At 44.7% G+C, this 24,388-nt stretch overlaps 1 protein-coding gene across 1 annotated transcript in view; it reads left to right on the top strand.

Moving 5' to 3' along the window:
* The first annotated feature begins 13,241 nt into the window (after positions 1-13,241).
* Positions 13,242-24,388, top strand: part of LOC138249298 (extracellular calcium-sensing receptor-like) — a 164,990-nt gene continuing 153,843 nt past the window's right edge. The window contains exons 1-2 of the mRNA XM_069203255.1: positions 13,242-13,450; positions 21,978-22,275. Of these exons, the coding sequence (XP_069059356.1) occupies positions 13,242-13,450; positions 21,978-22,275 (507 nt within the window). The remainder of the gene's footprint in view (positions 13,451-21,977; positions 22,276-24,388) is intronic.

Below are 24,388 nucleotides of genomic sequence, written 5' to 3'. Positions count from 1 at the left end.
ACAGAGACCCTAAATAGCCAGAAAAGAGGGTTTGGCTACCTAGGAGAGAGGAAAGGCTACTAACACCTGAAGGAGCCTATCACAAGGAGTCTCTGACGTCACCTGGTGGCACTGGCCACTCAGAGCAGTCCAGTGTGCCAGCAGCACCTCTGTTTCCAAGATGGCAGAGGTCTGGAGCACACTGGAGGAGCTCTGGACACCTCCCAGGGGAGGTGCAGGTCAGGGGAGTGGTCACTCCCCTTTCCTTTGTCCAGTTTCGCGCCAGAGCAGGGGCTAAGGGGTCCCTGAACCGGTGTAGACTGGCTTATGCAGAATTGGGCACATCTGTGCCCAACAAAGCATTTCCAGAGGCTGGGGGAGGCTACTCCTCCCCTGCCTTCACACCATTTTCCAAAGGGAGAGGGTGTCACACCCTCTCTCAGAGGAAGTTCTTTGTTCTGCCATCCTGGGCCAGGCCTGGCTGGACCCCAGGAGGGCAGCTGCCTGTCTGAGGGGTTGGCAGCAGCAGCAGCTGCAGAGAAACCCCAGGAAGGGCAGTCTGGCAGTACCAGGGTCTGTGCTACAGACCACTGGGATCATGGAATTGTACCAACAATGCCAGGATGGCATAGAGGGGGCAATTCCATGATCATAGACATGTTACATGGCCATATTCGGAGTTACCATGGTGAAGCTACATATAGGTAGTGACCTATATGTAGTGCACGCGTGTAATGGTGTCCCCGCACTCACAAAGTTCAGTGAATTGGCTCTGAACAATGTGGGGGCACCTTGGCTAGTGCCAGGGTGCCCTCACACTAAGTAACTTTGCACCTAACCTTTACCAGGTAAAGGTTAGACATATAGGTGACTTATAAGTTACTTAAGTGCAGTGTAAAATGGCTGTGAAATAACGTGGACGTTATTTCACTCAGGCTGCAGTGGCAGGCCTGTGTAAGAATTGTCAGAGCTCCCTATGGGTGGCAAAAGAAATGCTGCAGCCCATAGGGATCTCCTGGAACCCCAATACCCTGGGTACCTCAGTACCATATACTAGGGAATTATAAGGGTGTTCCAGTAAGCCAATGTAAATTGGTAAAAATGGTCACTAGCCTGTCAGTGACAATTTGGAAAGAAATGAGAGAGCATAACCACTGAGGTTCTGATTAGCAGAGCCTCAGTGAGACAGTTAGTCACTACACAGGTAACACATTCAGGCACACTTATGAGCACTGGGGCCCTGGGTTACCAGGGTCCCAGTGACACATACAACTAAAACAACATATATACAGTGAAAGATGGGGGTAACATGCCAGGCAAGATGGTACTTTCCTACACAACCCCCCCCCAAACGAAGGACAATAAGACTAGCCATTACCTGATGAGTCTTCATTGTCTAAGTGGAAATATCTGGAGAGTCCATCTGCATTGGAGTGGCTACTCCCAGGTCTATGTTCCACTGTATAGTCCATTCCCTGTAGGGATATGGACCACCTCAACAATTTAGGATTTTCACCTTTCATTTGTTTTAGCCAAAGTAGAGGTTTGTGGTCTGTCTGAACAATGAAGTGAGTGCCAAACAGGTATGGCCTCAACTTCTTCAGAGCCCAGACCACAGCAAAGGCCTCCCTCTCAATGGCAGACCAACGCTTTTCTCTAGGGGTCAACCTTCTACTAATAAAAGCAACAGGTTGATCGTGGCCCTCAGAATTAAGTTGTGATAGGACTGCCCCTACTCCTAATTCAGATGCATCAGTTTGGACATAGAATTTTTTAGAGTAACAAGGGCTTTTCAGGACAGGTGCAGAGCACATGGCCTGCTTCAGCTCCTCAAAAGCTTTCTGACAGTTTGCTGTCCATAATACCTTTTTAGGCATTTTCTTGGATGTGAGGTCATTAAGAGGGGCTGCAATGGAGCCATAGTTCTTAATGAACCTCCTGTAATACCCAGTGAGGCCTAGGAAGGCTCTCACCTGAGTCTGAGTGGTAGGGGGAACCCAATCAATAATAGTTTGGATTTTCCCCTGAAGTGGTGCAATCTGTTCCCCACCAACAAGGTGTCCCAGATAAACCACCTTACCCTGCCCTATCTGGCACTTTGAAGCCTTGATAGTGAGGCCTGCCTTTTGCAGGGCCTCCAAAACTTTCCAAAGGTGGACCAGGTGATCATCCCAGCTGGAGCTAAAGACAGCTATATCATCCAAATATGCTGCACTGAAAGCTTCCAGCCCTTGCAGGACTGTGTTCACCAACCTCTGAAAAGTGGCAGGTGCATTTTTCAAACCAAAAGGCATTACAGTAAACTGGTAATGTCCTCCAATGGTAGAAAATGCAGTCTTAGGTTTAGCATCTTCTGACATTTTGATCTGCCAATACCCTGCAGTCAAATCAAAAGTGCTTAGATACTTGGCAGATGCCAGTGTATCTATTAGCTCATCTGCCCTGGGTATAGGGTGAGCATCTGTTTTGGTTACCAAGTTGAGACCTCTATAGTCTACACAAAACCTCATTTCCTTCTTTCCATCTTTAGAATTGGGTTTTGGTACCAGTACCACAGGAGAAGCCCATGGACTGTCAGAGTGCTCAACCACTCCTAGTTCCAACATCTTCTGAACTTCTTGCTTTATGCAGTCCCTGACATGGTCAGGCTGCCTATAGATCTTACTTTTGACAGGTAAACTGTCTCCAGTATCTATAGTGTGCTCACACCAAGAAGTGGTGCCTGGCACAATGGAGAAGAGTTCTGAAAATTGTCCTAGGAGATTTATGCAATTATCTTTCTGCTCAGCAGTAAGACAATCAGCCAAAACTACCCCTTCCACAAGAGCATCTTGTTCTGTGGAAGAGAAGAGATCAGGTAGAGGATCACTGTCTTCTTCCTGTCCCTCATCTGTTGCCATGAGCAGGGTGAGATCAGCCCTGTCATAGTAGGGTTTCAGGCGGTTGACATGGAGCACCCTAAGGGGACTCCTGGCAGTGCCTAAGTCAACCAAGTAGGTGACTTCACCCTTCTTTTCAACAATTGTGTGTGGACCACTCCATTTATCTTGGAGTGCTCTTGGGGCCACAGGCTCCAAGACCCACACTTTCTGCCCTGGTTGGTACTGAACCAAAACAGCCTTCTGATCATGCCATTGCTTCTGGAGCTCTTGGCTGGCCTGAAGGTTTTTACTGGCCTTTTTCATGTACTCAGCCATCCTTGATCTGAGGCCAAGTACATAATCCACAATATCCTGCTTAGGAGCTTTTAAAGGTTGTTCCCAACCCTCCTTTACAAGTGTGAGTGGACCCCTAACAGGGTGTCCAAAAAGAAGTTCAAAGGGGCTGAAGCCCACTCCTTTCTGGGGTACCTCCCTGTAGGCAAAAAGGAGGCATGGTAGAAGGATATCCCATCTCCTGCGGAGTTTTTCAGGGAGTCCCATAATCATGCCTTTGAGAGTTTTATTAAATCTCTCCACCAGTCCATTTGTTTGTGGATGATAGGGTGTTGTGAACTTGTAAGTTACACCACACTCCTTCCACATGGCCTTTAAGTATGCAGACATGAAATTGCTTCCTCTGTCTGATACTACTTCCTTTGGGAAGCCCACCCTGGAAAATATTCCCAGGAGGGCCTTTGCCACTGCAGGAGCTGTAGTGGTCCTTAAAGGAATAGCTTCAGGATATCTTGTGGCATGGTCCACTACCACCAAGATAAACCTATTGCCTGAAGCAGTAGGAGGGTCAAGGGGGCCAACTATGTCAACCCCTACCCTTTCAAAGGGAACCCCAACCACAGGCAGTGGGATAAGGGGTGCCTTTGGAGTGCCACCTGTCTTGCCACTGGCTTGACAGGTTTCACAGGACTTACAAAATTCTTTTGTGTCCTCAGACATCCTAGGCCAATGAAACAGTGGTACCAATCTGTCCCAAGTTTTCATTTGACCCAGGTGCCCAGCTAAGGGAATGTCATGTGCCAGTGTTAGGAGGAACTTTCTGTACTCCTGAGGAATCACTAATCTCCTGGCAGCTCCAGGTTTAGGATCCCTTTGCTCAGTGTACAAGAGGTTGTCCTCCCAGTAAACTCTGTGTGAGTCACTGACATCCCCATTAGCCTGTTTGACAGCTTGCTGTCTGAGACCCTCTAATGTGGGACAGGTTTGCTGTGCCACACTCAGCTCCTCTCTGGCAGGCCCCCCTTCACCCAAAAGCTCAGCAGTGTCTGCTTCCAGCTCCTCTGGTGTAGGTTCTGCACAGGTAGGGAATTCTTCTTCCTCAGAAGTAGAATCCACTGTAGAGGGAGGGATAGTAGGAAGTGGTTTGCTTCTACTAGCCCTAGCTTTAGGGAGCACTTGGTCCATTGTTCCAGGATCCAAGCTTCCCTGTCCTTTTTGCTTTTTGGCCTGAGCCCTTGTCAAAGCAAAAATATGCCCTGGGATGCCCAGCATTGCTGCATGGGCCTCCAACTCCACATCTGACCAAGCTGATGTCTCCAAATCGTTCCCTAATAGACAGTCTACAGGTAAATCTGAAGCTACCACAACTTTCTTTGGACCAGATACCCCCCCCCAGTTGAGATTTACAACAGCCATGGGGTGGCTTTGTGTTATGTTGTGAGCATCGGTTACTTGGTACTGGTGTCCAAGTATGTGTTGTTCAGGGTGCACCAGTTTCTCAATCACCATTGTGACACTGGCACCTGTGTCCCTGTAGGCCTGGACCTCAACACCATTTATTAGGGTTAGTTGCTTGTACTTCTCCAAGTTATGGGGGCAAGCAACCAAAGTGGCTAAGTCAATAGCCCCTTCAGAGACTAAAGTAGCCTCTGTGGTCTCCCTAATCAGACCAACCCCAACTAAATTACCAAAAGTGAGCCCAGCTACTCCCTTGGATTGGCTATTAGTAGGTTTGCTCCCACCACCACTGCTATTAGTAGGGACACTAGGTGTAGCAGTAGGGGTTGTAGTGGTAGGAGCTGTGGTGCCTTTCTTTGGACAACTGGGATCTGTTGTCCAATGGCCTTTTATCTTACATAAATAGCACCATGGTTTCTTTTCCTTGTTCTGATTAAAGGAAGATTTGGGCCCACCACCCCCACCAGAGTGTTTTTGTGGGCCTGATGAAGACTCATTTTTAGATTTGTCCCCACCCTTGTCAGAAGACTTACCATCCTTCTTTTTGTTGCCATCTTTGTCACCCCCTGTATGAACTTTTCTGTTCACTCTTGTTCTGACCCATTTGTCTGCCTTCTTTCCCAATTCTTGGGGAGAGGTCAGATCAGAGTCCACCAGGTACTGGTGCAACAAATCAGACACACAATTATTAAGAATATGCTCTCTTAGGATTAAGTTATACAGGCTGTCATAATCAGTAACTTTACTGCCATGTAACCACCCCTCCAAGGCCTTCACTGCCTGGTCAATGAAATCAACCCAGTCTTGTGAAGACTCCTTTTTGGTATCTCTGAACTTGATCCTGTACTGTTCAGTGGTTAAGCCATAACCATCCAGGAGTGCATTCTTAAGAACTTGGAAATTGTTAGCATCATTTTCTTTTACAGTAAGGAGCCTATCCCTACCTTTTCCAGTAAATGATAGCCATAGGATAGCAGCCCACTGCTTTTGAGGGACATCCTGTACAGCACAGGCCCTCTCAAGTGCAGCAAACCACTTGTTAATGTCATCCCCCTCCTTGTAAGGGGGAACTATCTTATGCAGATTCCTGGAATCATGCTCTTTTGCAGGATGACTATGGGGAATACTGCTGCTGCCACCATGGGTATCTAAACCCATTTTCTGTCTTTCCCTCTCTATTTCTAAAGACTGTCTATCCAAATCCAGCTGTTGCTTCTTGAGCTTCAGTCTGGTTTGCTCCACTCTCAATCTATTGAGCTCCCTTTCCAACAATCTGTCATCAGGGTGGGTGGGAGGGACATTTCTAGATACAGAGGTATGATGGGAATGAACAGAAGGAGACCTGTCCCTTACAGAGGGCACCCTAACAGCTTGGCTACCAGTATAATGTGAGAGCACATCATCAGTATGATGTGATTCAACCTCTGTACCAACTATGCTAGACTGTCTAGTAATGGGCAGGCTAAGAAGTTTCTTTCCTGAACCTTTTCCTGGGGGAGTCCCTGGATCAGATTGAGAACCATTAGCTACTTTTTCCACAGATTGGGCACTTATGGCCTTATCCTGTACTCTAAGCATATTAATTAACAGTTCTAAGGAAGGATTCTTCCCTACACTCAAACCTCTCTCTATGCAGAGACTCCTTGCTCCTTTCCAGCTAAGGTGATCATATGCAAGTTTGGACAGTTCAACTTTTTGGCCTGTGCCAGACATTTTTTAGAGAGAGTTAAAGTGATAGCAAAAGAGAAAAAAGTTTTCAGAACTTTTTGGAAAGAAAGAAAAAAAACTTTTTAAACTTTTAAGAACTTTTTGAAAGTTTAGAAGTACTTTTCAGCACTTAGAAAAGAGTGAAAAGAGGAAATGCAAAACTTTTTGGCTATGTGTATATACACTGACCTTGTTTTGTATATTTGTCTCTTATGAAAAGTACAATGACAAGAGTGGTAAGTAGTCTCAAAGCACTTATCCCACCACTGCACAACCAATGTAGGAGGCTGGACTGGCTTGTAGTGAGTACCAAGGGGTACTTGCACCTTGCACCAGGCCCAGTTATCCCTTATTAGTGTATAGGGTGTCTAGCAGCTTAGGCTGATAGATAATGGTAGCTTAGCAAAGCAGCTCAGGCTGAACTAGGAGACGTGTGAAGCTACTACAGTACCACTTAGTGTCATATGCACAATACCATAAGAAAACACAATACACAGTTATACTAAAAATAAAGGTACTTTATTTTTATGACAATATGCCAAAGTATCTTAGAGTGTACCCTCAGTGAGAGGATAGGAAATATACACAAGATATATATACACAATAGCAAAAATATGCAGTATAGTCTTAGAAAACAGTGCAAACAATGTATAGTTACAATAGGATGCAATGGGGAAACATAGGGATAGGGGCAACACAAACCATATACTCCAGAAGTGGAATGCGAACCACGAATGGACCCCAAACCTATGTGACCTTGTAGAGGGTCGCTGGGACTATTAGAAAATAGTGAGAGTTAGAAAAATAACCCTCCCCAAGACCCTGAAAAGTGAGTGCAAAGTGCACCAAAGTTCCCCTAAGGACAAAATAGTCGTGTTAGAGGGAGAATGCAAGGAAAACACAAATCAGCAATGCAACAACGATGGATTCCTGTCTGAAGGTACCTGTGGAACAAGGGGACCAAGTCCAAAAGTCACAAGCAGCTCGGAGATGGGCAGATGCCCAAGAAATGCCAGCGGTTGGTGCAAAGAAGCTCTTACTAGGCTGAAGAACTGTGAATACTGCAGGAACGACAAGGGCTAGAGACTTCCCCTTTGGAGGATGGATCCCCCACGCCTTGGAGAGTCGGGCAGAAGTGTTTTCCCGCCGGATGGACGCCAACAAGCCTTGCTACACGCAAATCGTGTGTTTGGCGTTTTTGGACGCTGCTGGGGCCCAGGAGGGACCAGGAGGTCGCAAATTGGACCTGCAGAGAGAGGGGACGTCGAGCAAGACAAAGAGCCCTCACTGAAGCAGGTAGCACCCGGAGAAGTGCCAGAAACAGGCACTACGAGGATGCGTGAAACGGTGCTCGCCGAAGTTGCACAAAGGAGTCCCACGTCGCCGGAGACCAACTTAGAAAGTCGTGCAATGCAGGTTAGAGTGCCGTGGACCCAGGCTTGGCTGTGCACACAGGATTTCCGCCGGAAGTGCACAGGGGCCGGAGAAGCTTGCAAAGTCGCGGTTCCCAGCAATGCAGCCCAGCGAGGTGAGGCAAGGACTTACCTCCACCAAACTTGGGCTGAAGAGTCACTGGACTGTGGGGGTCACTTGGACGGTGTCGCTGGATTCGAGGGACCTCGCTCGTCGTGCTGAGAGGAGACCCAAGGGACCGGAGATGCAGCTTTTTGGTGCCTGCGGTTGCAGGGGGAAGATTCCGTCGACCCACGGGAGATTTCTTCGGAGCTTCTGGTGCAGAGAGGAGGCAGACTACCCCCACAGCATGCACAAGCAGGAAAACAGTCGAGAAGGCGGCAGGATCAGCGTTACAGAGTTGCAGTAGTCGTCTTTGCTACTATGTTGCAGGTTTGCAGGCTTCCAGCGCGGTCAGCGGTCGATTCCTTATCAGAAGGTGAAGAGGGAGATGCAGAGGAACTCGGCTGAGCTCATGCATTCGTTATCTAAAGTTTCCCCAGAGACAGAGACCCTAAATAGCCAGAAAAGAGGGTTTGGCTACCTAGGAGAGAGGAAAGGCTACTAACACCTGAAGGAGCCTATCACAAGGAGTCTCTGACGTCACCTGGTGGCACTGGCCACTCAGAGCAGTCCAGTGTGCCAGCAGCACCTCTGTTTCCAAGATGGCAGAGGTCTGGAGCACACTGGAGGAGCTCTGGACACCTCCCAGGGGAGGTGCAGGTCAGGGGAGTGGTCACTCCCCTTTCCTTTGTCCAGTTTCGCGCCAGAGCAGGGGCTAAGGGGTCCCTGAACCGGTGTAGACTGGCTTATGCAGAATTGGGCACATCTGTGCCCAACAAAGCATTTCCAGAGGCTGGGGGAGGCTACTCCTCCCCTGCCTTCACACCATTTTCCAAAGGGAGAGGGTGTCACACCCTCTCTCAGAGGAAGTTCTTTGTTCTGCCATCCTGGGCCAGGCCTGGCTGGACCCCAGGAGGGCAGCTGCCTGTCTGAGGGGTTGGCAGCAGCAGCAGCTGCAGAGAAACCCCAGGAAGGGCAGTCTGGCAGTACCAGGGTCTGTGCTACAGACCACTGGGATCATGGAATTGTACCAACAATGCCAGGATGGCATAGAGGGGGCAATTCCATGATCATAGACATGTTACATGGCCATATTCGGAGTTACCATGGTGAAGCTACATATAGGTAGTGACCTATATGTAGTGCACGCGTGTAATGGTGTCCCCGCACTCACAAAGTTCAGTGAATTGGCTCTGAACAATGTGGGGGCACCTTGGCTAGTGCCAGGGTGCCCTCACACTAAGTAACTTTGCACCTAACCTTTACCAGGTAAAGGTTAGACATATAGGTGACTTATAAGTTACTTAAGTGCAGTGTAAAATGGCTGTGAAATAACGTGGACGTTATTTCACTCAGGCTGCAGTGGCAGGCCTGTGTAAGAATTGTCAGAGCTCCCTATGGGTGGCAAAAGAAATGCTGCAGCCCATAGGGATCTCCTGGAACCCCAATACCCTGGGTACCTCAGTACCATATACTAGGGAATTATAAGGGTGTTCCAGTAAGCCAATGTAAATTGGTAAAAATGGTCACTAGCCTGTCAGTGTCAATTTGGAAAGAAATGAGAGAGCATAACCACTGAGGTTCTGATTAGCAGAGCCTCAGTGAGACAGTTAGTCACTACACAGGTAACACATTCAGGCACACTTATGAGCACTGGGGCCCTGGGTTACCAGGGTCCCAGTGACACATACAACTAAAACAACATATATACAGTGAAAGATGGGGGTAACATGCCAGGCAAGATGGTACTTTCCTACAGCAGGCCACCCACTGTATGGACCGTATGGACTGTGGCTTTGCTCTCCCCAGGATGGCCCAGTGGGCAGGCCACCCACTGTATGGACTGTTTGGACTGTGGCTTTGCTCTCCCCAGGATGGCCCAGTGGGCAGGCCACCCACTGTATGGACTGTTTGGACTGTGGCTTTGCTCTCCCCAGGATGGCCCAGTGGGCAGGCCACCCACTGTATGGACCGTATGGACTGTGGCTTTGCTCTCCCCAGGATGGCCCAGTGGGCAGGCCACCCACTGTATGGACTGTTTGGACTGTGGACTGTTTGGACTGTGGCTTTGCTCTCCCCAGGATGGCCCAGTGGGCAGGCCACCCACTGTATGGACTGTTTGGACTGTGGCTTTGCTCTCCCCAGGAAGGGCCAGTGGTCATGGAGTCCCCTCGTGGATCTGGCGTCGTGTACTCAAGTGGCTGAGGTGCCCCCCCTTCCCTTCCCCCTGAGGTGCCTGTCCTTTTTTCTTTCTGATGCCCCTGCAGTGTTCTCTCCGTGGAGTTCTTGTCGTGGGACTGGGCCTTGCCCCTTTGCTCAGGACCCCTGTGGTCCACGGACAGTGGTTGGACTACATTTAGTGGCTGTATATATTTTGTACATAGTTTATTTATTTATTTGGATTACTGCTGTCCATTTTTCAATATATCTGCCCGTTTGAGTTCTCTTCTTTTGGTCTTTGCATTATTTTGGAAGGGGGGGGTTTGTGGGTTGTGACAGTGATCTGTGGGAATGCATTGATGTGTGTGTTGTAGTGGGTGTGGGTGGGTGGGTGTGTGCCGGTAATCTTTTCCCTCCCCTGTGTCGTAGGTGCAGTACTCACCGATGTCTTCCGCGCCGCCGGGCGTGCTCCTGGTACAGGAGCAGGTATAGGAGTGCGGGGATGACCTGCAACTCTGGTTCCATACTGCCGGAATCTCGCGTGGTGTATGTGGAGGTGAGCGTTTTCCCGTTCGTAGTCTGTTTCCGCCGTGTTTTTATCGGCGGTGCTCCCGCCCCGGAAAAGGTGGCGGATTGGTGGGTCGTGATAGGGTGGGCGGTACATTGTCTGCCGCCTGGCTGTTGGCGGGGACCGCCGCGCTGTTTGTTTGTTCCGCCGTGGCGGGCGGAGTGTTAATGCGGCGGGCTGTGTTGGCGGTTCCCGCCAGGGTCAGAATTGCATATTTTGGACCGCCGGCCTGTTGGCGGGTTGGCCGCCGCTTTATCACCGACCGCCAGGGTCAGAATGAGGGCCATAGTGTTTCTGCTCTCCCCCTTTCATGCAATGAAGCTCAGCAACTTTGCTTACTACCCTGCATTGTGTGAAAGTTTAGTCAATGTGCCCCCAAGCACAGAACTCTGCAATATGGTGCAAAGGCGTGTGCACAGATTTAGGCAGCATGATTCAGTACCTATAGGTAGAGTAGTCTTTGAGGTGTTGTACTTGCTTGGGTTAGACGACTACTCTGGTAATTGAGCTGAGTGATTCTGGTGTTCTATGGATGTCATTCTCAGCCTTGAACATGCAACCTTTGGTGCATGCAGGACAGGAAGCTGGTTCGCCACATCTTAGAGCATCATGTCCTTGATAAAATCTGTTTCCCAGACCTTGCTGTCACTAGAACATTGGTCTTTCAATTCTATCTAATGAAGTAATGTGAAGGCACCTGCAAGGGAAAGTCAGTGCAAGCAGAAAGGAGGAAAAGAGACACAATCACATATAAATGCAAACGTTAACAATAAGTTCAGGATTACACTCATGTTGCACTTTAAGTAAATGCAATATAACTCAGAGTGTACATGTTTAATATTAAAACTTCATGTCAGGCGTTATTTATGGAAACATTAGCACACACATACAATTGAATCTTGGGGCCCAGATTTATGGCGGCCAACGCCACATTAACGTCATTATTTTGATGCTAATGTAGTGTTGGAAGGGCAAAAACGCTGCCCCATATCTATGAATTACTTTGTAACACCTTGAGCCACATTATGCCTGCACCAGGCATTATATACTCAAGGCTGGCGTTCCGGCGGCAGGGGGGGGTGTGGGGGGGTGGGGGGTTTTGGGGGTGGAAAAATGGCACAAAGGAATCTATGAGATTCCTTTGCACCATTTTTATTGGCATTTTTTAACGCCTGCTAAAAAAAAGGCTCCCATTGTGTTCAATGGGCCTCTGGGTGTTTTGACAGGTTAATGTCAACATCTTTGACGCTAGTCCTGCAAAGCGCTGGACTAGTGTAAAAAATTATGATGCTAGTCCCCCTGACTACCACCATGGTGCGCCGTATTTTAAATACTGCAAGAGGCAGTGCTACTTTTCATAAATATGGGCCTCATTTTCTACAGTAAATATTTCAGATGTAAGAATGGTTTTTATCAAACTGCACGTTACAACTTCATTAGCAGTGTTTAGGGACTCTATTTATACATATATTTTGTATATATATAAGTAATATACGCTCTGAATTTACTTGTTCAAAACCATAGAAATTCAGCAATTAAGTTACAGTTAAGTCAGGTAACTATAGCTCGTGCCGTAAGGTAACTAAAACTCGTGCCCCCACCATGCACAGTTATCTTATCAATAATTTTATTGCAACAGTTGCAGTTATATTATAAATGATGTCATAGAAGATGTTATTACTGATGTAATATGTAGGATAATTAGCAGTGCATGGTGAGGGTGCTAGTTACAGCAAGATGCCAGTGCACTGCTCTTAGAGCTGTAGACACAGGCTTGAACTTTTTCAGAAGTGTAACCTTTGTGACCATCACGTTTTGGACCCACTGGTTCTTTGCAAACTCAGAGTCTGGTAGGCCTAAGTATAGACTATTATAGTCAGCTGGAGAGAGCCCACAGGTGGCCAGTTGGAGTGAAGTGCCACAGAAAGGGACAAGAGACTCCTTCTTGGCAGATGAAGCACATAAGAGGGAGCGACATGAGGCCCTTACTTGAAGTGCACAGGAAGGAACAAGAAACTCCTGGCACAGACAGTTAGTAGTCATCATGCCACCAATGCTTCTGCTTCCTCACTAGGAGTAATTCTGTTTTATTATCATTTAGTAGAGTTCAAGCTCTTCCACAGTTGGATACTGATAAAGCAGTTGTGTAAGTTGGGTGTATAGTTCAGTGCATGTAGGTTCATGTGTGCAATCAATATCCTGTATTTGCATAAGTCACTGACCTATTCAATTAAATTAAGACTAACACATGCTGCTTAAAGTAATAACATAGAGCTGCTCTGCTCTGCCTGCTTATTACAATGTGTATTGTTATCATCTAAAACATGGTTATTATCCAGCTTCTGGAGATGTAATTTATTTTCCTGTACATTTCTTGCACCCCCTGGGAGTTTCCAACACTATAATAATTCCCAAACTACTGTTCCACTGACACAATAAAGGAAAAACTGTGGTCACATTGTACATGCTAAAGAACAGAAAGTATACAAGCTGGCTCATTGCAATGTGACATTCATCTGAAGCCTGCAGAGCCACCTATGACCAATAAGCCAACCTTTAGCTCTGGTGGGTGACTGCAATTGGTGTGCCTTAGTGTAGACAAATAATTGAAAAGTTTATCCATCTTCTGTCTGTAAAAGTGCATCTACCCATTAATGTAAGAACTGCAACAGAGCCACCAGAGAGCCTCTTAAGCTGAAATGGGGCTGTGTGTCTTCACAGCATTCATCCCTAGCTTATTTATCTGTGTGTGGTCCGTGCAGCCTGGGTGCAGACTCCAAGGTTGGGCACAGCCATCCTATTCCTTAGAAGGGGACATTCTCATTGGTGGAGTGATAGTTGTACATTCTGGATTCACCTTACGTGAACTTACTCTAAAGGAGGAGCCGAAGCAAATTTCCTGTGAGGGGTAAGAACTATTTATTATCATGTACAGAATGTAGTGTACTTCGAGTGGTTTATTACAGCATGTATAGAGGTCTCACAGCTTAAATCCTGTGAGAGTAAGAACAATGTATTAGTGTGCATAGAAGTGTCATAGCTGATACCATGTTAAAACTGTTTAATACAGTAGATATGGAATTATCACATCTTATATCCTGTGAAGCATAGGTTATTACAGTATGTACAGAAATTTCACAGTCATATCCTGTAACAGTTTAATACAGTGCATATTGAAGTCTGAGAGATGACATCCTGTACTGGTAAGAACATATATTAATGTGTATAGAAGTGTCACAGATGATGTTCTGTGAGGGGGAAAACGGTGTATCCCAGTCTATACACAGACATCATTGCTGTGATGTGTTTTAATGCTTTCTTTCAAAAAGTGCTACATGGAGAGGGAATGTCTTTAACAATGCCTCCATAGACAGTGTTAGCAGTGGTCCTAGGCAGCCTGATTGTGTGCTAGCGACAAACAGAGAGCGTGACAGTGCTATATCCTAATAAATATCTCACTGCCATTGTCTCTCCCTTTCATGCAAATCAGCCCAGCAACTTCAGTTGCTGTTCTGGGAGTTTTTAGTAAATACTGGAATAATGCCATTAATTTATGGTCTGCTTTACCCCACCCCTATATCCAGCTTCCTCCACTTTACCTACTCCTTTCTCCCTATGCAAGCTTTCTTGGTGTGATTGTTGGCCTATCCTTATTTTTTACTCAGACATGTAATGTGTTGTATAAAAGAGCATGTATACTTTTCCTGTATTTCACAGTTAGGCTCTCTCACTGCCAGAGACAGGTCGAAAAAGTAGGCATAACAACTTTGACAAATGTGTGACTACAGGTGTATATCTCCTGCCAGATGTACATCATGCACATGATCTCTGAACCTTCCAGAATAAGGGTATCCCCATAGACAAGTTTAGAATTAAGGTGAGACCCTTAGGCCCCCTTTATAAGCATGGTATGACTGATTGTACAGGTAGGGAGGCTAACAGGCCTGACAAAGTCCTCAGACCCACACAGGCTTTAAACGCTGGCCGAAACATGTTGACTCACACAGGAGTGACTGAGTCATTGATACTCATTTAGACCCCATGGCTTGTTTTTATCAATATCCAGGGTACTCAACTAATAAAGGTGATTTCCTTGGGTATACCTTGAGGTATTTTTAACAAAATTTCTTCTGGAACCCTGCTTTTAATACAGTGGTGATTTATATAAGACTCCTATTTATGGTTGAGCCTGCCCAGGTGGTACCATTTTACCAGGGTATAGATAGGAGTTGATGATGAAGCATGCCACTATATAGTGTGTGAGGTGCAGCTCTAAAATCTTTGCATTGCTCGTAGGACAATTTGTAAAAAAAATCACTTAGTTGCCCTTTTTTGTGTGTGATGTTCTATTTGAGAGGAAGCAAGTAGGTCACCTATCCTCTCTCTTTTTGATATAAAATCATCTAAGAACAAACCAAGATTCTTTAAATGAGTATTGTATCACGAACCAATGGTTTATATTGTGACTAAGCTGTGTTGTCAATTTCCATATGTGCTGCTTTTTATGACCCTGAAAAAATAGCCTTTCACTACAATGCGTTCCTATGCATTCCAGCGGGGACCATGTCCTGTAATGGTTGACACAATATAGTGTTCATGCCATGTCCAGCCAATCAGGATTGACAGGTCCCCTATATACTAGTCAATCAGACCATATCTGGCTACCACAGCCCAAATATACCTAACCTTTTAACTCCTCCATGTCCAAACTGAGCCCCTCTTTGAATTATATATATTTTTTTAAGTTTAAGATGGTTTAACAGATTTACATCAAATCATAAAAAGTTTGGCTTCTGAGTGAAGTTATAACGTTTTGCCAAATTTGGTATAATTCTGTTCAGCCATTCTACCTGTAGCAGATAGTACATTTCTCATGGAAATTAACATTGAACATCACGCTTTTGAGGCCCCCTCGTTTCTTGGCACTTGTTTTATTGATCAGCACAAAATCGTCAATGGGGGAGCGAAGGTGGATGGACCTTTTTATGGAAGGTGTTGCACAGATTCATCCAACAGCACCAACGTTATTAGCAAAACAGCAAAAGCTATGGAAACTCAGAACACACTGTAACTACACAGTGGGAACTTAAAGGTAACATCATTGTGTGTGTTTTTTAATAGCAATTAAGAAAATGAAGAACAAGCTAAATAAGAATATGGGATTGAAAGAGTGTCTCAGAAAGCAAATCCTCGTTGAGAGTTATTAGCTAAAGTACACGTAGCAACAAAAAGGTGAGCAATTACATAAGATACCAAAAAGAATCAAGCTACAGTGTGACAGATGTACTTGCTCTGTGCATCAGTACCTAAATTATAGATCTATTCTAGAACATTTTAATACCTGATTTTGAATTTAAAAATAAGTGTGAATATTTTTCACTAGAGGTGTGGTGGGCCCCTGAGCTCCAGGGGGGCTTTCCAGCACTGTGAACAGGCAGCAGGCCCTTGGCCTGAGAGCTCCTGTCTGAGTCTAGAGTGTGGAGGGTCCTCCCATGCACTTTGCAGGGGGCCCCTTCAGGTTTTGTTTCCCCAGAGCCACACTTCCCCTCAAATATTTGAGCAGCTGGTTTCATACCTGCATTAACATCTCAATTCACAATTATGTCAGCTTGCTCCTAAGGAAGGCTTTAAATTCAACAGCTCCTATTCCAACAAAATGTCTTTCAGGAGTGTAATGCATCACTCTTAAGGTACTGGACAGACAAATCAACCTTTCATCATCAAGATTATGGTGCAGTATGATTGTTGTTCCCCTTTCTCTATACCGGTCAACAGTACCATTAGAGAATTGTTAGCCCCTATGACATATACATGGATCAATGTGAATATGTGCAGCAAATTACATTGACTACTCCTCACAGCAATGATGATTTTCATTGATGTCAACTTTTCAACACCACATGTTCCTCTATTATGATTCTCATGGATGTTAATTTGAATATCTCTGACCTAAAGACCTTCTTTCACATCTTCCACTCAAGGCATGTTGAGAATGGTCATCATTGGTTCCTTCCACAGTGTGAGTAAGTGCTGTGGTAGAGAAATACCACCAGTTTCCATGCTTTAGTGCTTGTAGTTGGCAACTCACTTAAATACCTAGATTAAGTACCTTGAATTTCAAGATTTATAACAGGGGCCTCCAGCACCTGCTATAGCGAGTCCTACTTTTGATCAGTGAAAATCATTGTGAGCTATCGAAGGCTAAGCATCTCATGCATTGTTGCCAAACCCTCCCATGCTTCATTGACTTAAGCCTAATGTCCATAGAGCTAGATATTATGGTTTGAACAAAATACTTTGACTAGGGGCACAATGAAATGCTGCCATGTGCATCAGTGAGAGCGTGGTCTTTGGGGGATGAGTAAACACGGGTGTGTATGAATGTGATATGTGTGTATGGGTGACTAAGAACCTGTATTGTAGGTACTTGTGACACAGGGCATACCTTTCACAACACACATGGCACCATTACATGTAAACACAAACATAATGGCTGTATTTTTCAGTTATAAATATGGCATGTCTGCCAGCCTCTGGGAGCAACATGCTTACTGGGTGCAAAGATGACACTTTGAAATTGGCAAACATTAAACTGAAGAGTTCTAAATTGATATGGATTCTATAAAACTCATGATTTAAATTGTCTCCCATTTCAAAGTCTCATTTTTACAAACAGCAGGTGTCCTGCTCCTAGTGGTCTACAGACATGGTGCCATATTCATAGCAGAAACATACAACCATTTGATTAAATGGGAGGAATATAAAGTGAAGAAACATCCTTCATAAAACATCAATATGTGATTGCATTATTTGAAAGTTGAGTAAAACATTCAAAATAAATGTGTCATAGAAATAGTATTTTCACTTTAAATTTCTCTTGTCTAAAACATAAATGACTACTTCTTAGTTATAAATATGGCACAGTGTCTACTAAACACTGGAAACAAGAAGCATGTTGTTTCTAAATACAACACTTTGCAATGGAAGAAAATTAAAATTAAGAATTAACGTACTCATTCAGGTAACTTTTCATTTTATTTTTCTCCCATTTAAAAGTATTCAGAAACACCATTTTGTTTTCACATTGAGTTGACAAGGACTTTTTTTAAAAGATTTAAATTCATTAGTGTGTCAGTTTTCCACCTCTGTGTCCCAGCCCAGGTTATAAGTCTGACTGAACACTGCTCATTAACAGGCTATCCTATCTGCAACCTGATGATAACAATGTAAAATGAAACACAGCCTTCCCTTAACTTTAAAATGAAAATGTGACAATGTAATTATTTAAGAATAAACTCAAGTCTGGGAGCTACTGTGATGGTGTCTACAATCTACTGGTAGCTCACTAGAGTCTGGTTGGAGACACCTGGTTAGAACATGTTTGTTCTCAACATCATGTTGAGATGTTGATTCAGTATTGACTTTGGCCAATGTCTCCTTCAACAAGCATGTTTTGGGTGCATCCTCAGTATGAATTGGCACATTAGATTGTCATGGTGTCTTACCACCACTTTGGCCAAGACCTGCACTCAGAATCCACAAACTTGTACTTCTTTTTCATACCTGGGTACATGATGCCGAAGTCTAGCAGACTTCTATGTGTAATGACTGAGTGATATTAGAGGGTGGCAGTGGATTCTGGTTTCAAGGTGCTTTGTACCCAAACAATGAATGGGTACACTCCCAAACCCAAAGGAATTGTTTAGTGCCCTCTTGGGGTGTGCTAAGGTCCTTTTGATGTTCCTCCGTTTGTTTTTGTTCTTCAGATCCATACTCAATGCTATGTAAAACGTTATTTACTGAACTCAGTGGTATTAATATTTACCCTATGTGCAAGTTTGGTGGTATTTGCCAATAAACACATAATTGAGGCCTTGGTATCGACACTCTGCTACCAGTATAACGCAGATCATGAGATGAATGACTGAGAAAAAGCTGTAGCTGCTCATTTTGGACACAGAGGAATACTTTGATATCAACAATCAGTTTCATTCCTTTATATGTTTCTTTATAGATACTTTTTTTTAACAGTATCTTGAAAATATTACTATTGGGGGCACTGGTGATGTGGGCAGGTAGGGTGTCCAGACCAAAATACAAAGGGCCTCATTTGCGAGGAAGTGGCGCAGCGAGTGGCAGAATCGGCAGCACCGTGCTGCTTCACTTCAGAAAAGCAGAGATTTGCTGTATTTACAAGAATACGGTGCACCCTGTTATTCCCTTAGTGTTGGCTCAAAATTTAGATGCCTAGCACCAATACAGGTACACTAGCACAGTAGTGCAAGGGTACTTGAGTTGCAGGGAATGATTGTTCATGTGCAGGAAGGTGTCCCTTCCTGCACGTAAACAATCAATAATGGCGATTTGCTAGTTTTTACCAATCGTCATTATTTAATGATTGTTTATGTGCAGGAAGGGACACCTTCCAACACATAAACAATCATTCATGGACTTTAGCTCTTTCTTTCTATGTGTGCTGTAGAATGCAGCACACATAAAAAAGCAAAATTGGGGAAAAATAAAAGTATAACTCCTTGTTGTGCCATGCGAACGCCACCCCTGGGGTAGCATTAGTTTTTTGCGCTGCCTCAGGTTTACGATTCCTCGTAAATGTGGGGCAGTGTCAAAATGCAATGGGTATTGCAGTGGAATGCCCAGAGCAGCACCCATTGCACGCCCCTTCCACTCTAAGTAATGTGAAAAACACAAAAAGTGGCTTAACACTGCCTTGTAAATATGGCGGAAGAACCTCGTAAAAAGTACATTGCAAAATGTGGCGCTCCGGTGGCTCAAGGGCCTCGTAAATGAGGCCTACATTCAGGGATTTTTCAGTTTTAGGTGAGGGACAGATGGACATGCAGATAGATTTGAAAGCATTTGCTTAGTGCCATTTGCACTGGTTTTAATGTACAATGGATTATTCTGCCACTGTAGCCTGAACCCCCGAGAACAACTAGCAGCCACAATCACTAATACAGACTAGTCAAGTGTCAATAAATGAATCCTTGATCAAGCCTTGGTACCTTGACAGACGAGCAGTCAGGCTTAATTTAGGAGACAAGTGTGTAAAGCATTTTTTTATCACCAAAACAGTAAATAAGTAAAATATACAACAGAGTAAAAATCCATCACCAACTTATAGAAATAGAGAATATATATTTTTTTCAAATGACACCAAAAAATCGAAATTCCAATATAGGGAACCGGAGATATGAATTTCTAAAGATTAAATTAAAAAATGTGCTTTCTAGTGCCAAAAAACTTAAAGCACCACTCACGGCTATCTGGTCGCACTGGACCAGCTCAAAGTCAAAGTTTTAGGCTGACTGCGATGGAGTATGGGTCAGCTACATTGAGTACAATGTCCTGGTCAAGATTTTACCTTTTCACCTAGTCACTTTATTTGGAGCTTTTCTCTTGTTGACGGGCTCATAGGCAGGTCCATGAGCCTTTTGGATCTAATACTCAATTCTACTACAGCGGCCTGCTGCAGCGCAATGCTTCAGCGGATCTATGAAGGTCTTTGTCCTCGATATTGATGACTAGGAGATCTGGAACTTTCAGCAGGACAAACCAGCACAGTCTGGCCAGTTCTTGAGTCGATGAAGGCGTGTTGACTCTAGGTACACTCGGTCATCCCCTTAAGCTTTTTACCAAACTTTTCCAAAAGTTCCCAAATTTTCAGAACTTCTTCTGAAGAGTTTACCGTGTTTAGAAAGTGTCCATCAGCACCAGTTAAGGGTTCAGAAGCTCTAGATTACCTCTTTGGGTCTGGAACTGAATCTCCACAATGCACCTGGTCAGTCTAGGAACATCCAGTTGTAGCTGGTCAGATGGAGCAGTCTTTTCAATGGGTGTTGCAGGTGGACTTTTCTACCTGTTGCTTCTCAGTGAGTCCACTCCTTTTCCTTCAATCCGGCACAGTTCTTCTTTTGTGGAGCTTTGAAAATGCAGCAGGTGCTGTCCTGAGTGCAAGCCTTCTGTGGTGCAGTCCATGGGTCCAGCAGGGCAGTATTTCTTCTCCAGATGTCTTAGGAAAGGATCTGAGGGGCTTCTGCAAATCTCCCATATTTATTCCCCATTGTGGGCTGACAAGAGGGAGGGCACCCCAACCAATGGAGTTCAAGTTGCTACCCTCTGCTTTGACCACTTCCTGGGAAGAGTAGCATATTTTGTGGCCCAGAATGCACTAATCTCCAAAAATCAAAATGGTAAAATGTTCTCCTTGGAGAGCCAGTTTGTGTCTGGCTAACCCAACTCACAGGTGTGGCTAACATTTCCCTATACTCCCCTTCCAGCGCCTCTCCTAATCTAATCAGGGGGTCTCCCATCTGGCTAGGGATCATGATAGTGGGGGCTGGCCTGAGTCCTGTGACATCTGTTCTTCTACCTTTGAATTTCAGTTAATCTTCCTTCCTGTCCCTGGCTTCCCCAGGAAACAAATCTCCTCCCACAAAATGACTGTATAGTTTCAGCCTCAGGCCTCTTCACACCTACTCAGTGAGCAGCTTGGCTGTCCGAGGTTGACCAATCGGAAGAGGCTGCTACAAGGCTGTTTTACGTAACTTCAGGATAGTAAGTTCTAAAACTACTTTCCTGTCATATTTATAATACATTTGTCATTGGCAAGTTGTTAGATTTATTGTAATTAATCTTTTCATTCTTTGAATCTTATTGTCAGCTAACTCCAAACAAATGTTATACTTTAATAAAGGTTAATAAAATGTTCCCATGTTAGCCCGTTGACCTGGTAGCACTACAATGGGGGATAATGACTTTGGCTGTTTTCCTCCACCAGGACATGTAAAACAGATTTTATACTATCCCTGCTTTCTATAACAGGGCACCTTATCCTTGGGACACCTACGGCAGACCTTAGGGGTGACTTATATTTAACAAAAAGGTAGTTTTGGACTTTGGAAGAACTTTTAAATGGACAAGATTTTACTATAAAATCAGCCTGCAAGGCTGACCTGGCTTTAAAATGACATCAGACACCACAGCAGAGGACACTTAAGTGCCTTAAGTCCACTGGGGTCTCTAAACCTACATGCCCTACTAAATACTAGGGATTTACATGAAGGATGCCTTGGCCAATTATAATTATTCCAATTACCATATACCTTTTAAGTACAGAGCACTTGCCCTGGGCCTTGTTAATCACATCCACAGCACTTTCATAGTCAGTAGCCACCAGTATCAGTCACAAACTGGGGGAGATCAGGGCAATACAATCCCCTACTTTGAATATTTGAGTACTGTTGAGAAAATTCCTAAATTTCCTATGAATTTATTTAATAAATAGATCCTAACCATGTTTTCTCAATAATTCAAAGAAAAAGATGCCTTTGTGACATGAATCTTTATACACAGTGTATTCTGTGCTGAACTATCTCATTGATTATATACCAATCACAATTTGCATTAAAATACAGATTCAACATTCGATGCATCCGATACAGGGATGTGCTGGCCATGGTTTTTGCTATTAAAGAAATAAATGAAACTCCTGAGCTTTTGCCAAACATTACCCTTGGGTTCCGGATTTTTGATTCCTGTACGTTGGAGAGCAGAGCTATTGGAGGTATACTGGAGCTCCTCTCAGGAAATATGGGTCTTATTCCAGGATACAGGTGTCCATCACTCCCAGCCCTGCTTGGAATCATTGGGGAGACCATGTCATCCTTAACTGCCTCAATGGCAAGGGTTTTGGGACCACTTCACTTCCCACAGGTAAGGTCCACAAGTGAAACGAAAGTAACAATCTAGTGCTGTTTAAACACATGGAGTGTGCATGCTTAAGTACAAATGGATAGTGAATAACATCCACTTATCAGATGTTCTTCTACATTTTAATGTGTATATCATGATCATCATGCTATGTAAACCTTTACTACAACTCTAAAATGCATCAGTCATAATTTCTTCCAAATTTATTACCAGAAAAACATGTATGTGACTCTAGAACGACTCCATACTTTTCACATCAAATGACATACATACAAATACATTTTTTAAAGTCCCAGGTCCTTTGAAAGAAATTTAAAAAAGCAGTGGTCCTGATTAATTCCAGCCACTTGGACAAGAGTGCCTATGTTGGTACTAGGCTGCCAACACTGTGCTGGTGCAGGCAGAAAGGACAGGAAGGTGCCTTGCTGTGATACCCTATACCAAAATGCCTTAAATGAGGCCCTAACTATATTTTGTAGTACATTTAGTAGTGCTAGAGTACTACTCCTAAAGTACTACTCAATACCACCAACGTTTGAGTGTAAATCACCACCTCCAACTCTTCTATTTCATCCTCAAATATGTAAGTTTTTTTACTAAGGGCCTTTTTATTAGTTTAGCGGTTGGACAAGTGGACTGCCAAACTCATGGAAGTGCCATACTGGTGGAGTGCCCGCAATGCGTATTACAACACGTGTTTCTGACGGACTGACTGGCAGGAAAAGTGCTATGATATTGGTCTGGGCTCCTTTAAGGAAGCTAAGGCCAATACCGTAGCACACTAGGACCATCGGAATGTGCACTGTCTGCAAAGCGCTGAGTTCAGTGATGCAGTGGCTGAGTACAGGACTGTACTGTGGGGGTCAGACTGCCTCAAGTGCAGCGGTCCAACAGTCACTGCGAGTGTGGCGGTCCTCGGAATGCCAAACTCCCAATGAGGCCCTTAGTAATAAATGTAGGAGAGACCAGGGGAAGTGGCTGGAAAAGAGGCATTCTTCCAACCAAACAGGAGAGGTTTAATGAGGAATAATAAGGGTTTTAGTGAGGCATTTATGGAGGGACATGCACTCGCTTACAAAAGAGTAAGGGCCTTGTTAGGAATGTGGCAGTCAGACTGCCAGACCGCCATGTTGGCAGTCCTAAAAAAACCGACATGTTGGCAGTCTTACAGACCGCCCTATTACAAGTATTGTAGGCAAGACCACCGTCCGCTAACCAATGAAGGCAAACCAACAGCAACGAGGAGGGCCGGAAAAAGGCAGTCCAACCTCAAGCCCCGACAGCACAGCAAAAGTAGTACACAACTGCATAGTGGATGGATTCAAAACCAACACGCTAGACACACCTGCACAAAACACTATAAAACACACCCCTTCACACACCACAATCTGCTGCATTTACAATGCCAAACACTAAAGCCAGAGCAAATTATTCACTACACAGCACAGATACTAGGCACCACTTTTTTCTCATCACCTCTTTTCACACCTAGCACACACTTTTGTTTAGTCACACCCTTTTGCATTATCCCCCTTTACTAAGTCACTGTCACACATTTTAATATTTTTTCCACCATGTTCTAAAAATCCCTGTTTCACAGACGATTTAAGAGTCATGGTGGATGAAATCATGCGAGTAGAGCCACAATTGTTTGGAGCACAAGTCCAGCACACTACTCTCATTAGGAAAATGGAATTGTGGGCCAGGATAGTCAATAGAGTTAATGCTGTAGGCACCACCATGCGCACAAGGGAGGACATTAAGAAGAGGAGGAATTACCTTAGGGGCAAGGTCTGTTCCCTAGTCTCCAGACACTAACTGCAGGCCAAGAAGACTGGCAGTGGCACTCACACTGCTCCCTTACAACTCTAAACCTGGAAGGGGAAGATCTTGGCCATTCTGCACCACGAGGGCTTGACAAGAAGTGGGGAAGTGGAGTCTGGCAAGTCACACCACAAAAAATAACCACAATGATATGTCATGCATGCTCACAGATCACCTTTTGCGACACTCACATTCACTGTCACTCCACTCACCAGCCCAGTGTTCACCTGTCCAAAGACCCCGGTCTGTTATTTCACAATTGAAGTAGACTCACATGGGGAGCAACATCTGT

The sequence above is a fragment of the Pleurodeles waltl genome, chromosome 8, assembly GCF_031143425.1.
Source record: "Pleurodeles waltl isolate 20211129_DDA chromosome 8, aPleWal1.hap1.20221129, whole genome shotgun sequence".
Lineage (NCBI taxonomy): Eukaryota > Metazoa > Chordata > Amphibia > Caudata > Salamandridae > Pleurodeles > Pleurodeles waltl.
The sequence above is the reverse complement of the archived record's forward strand: the minus strand, read 5'-3'. Positions and strand labels throughout refer to the sequence as shown.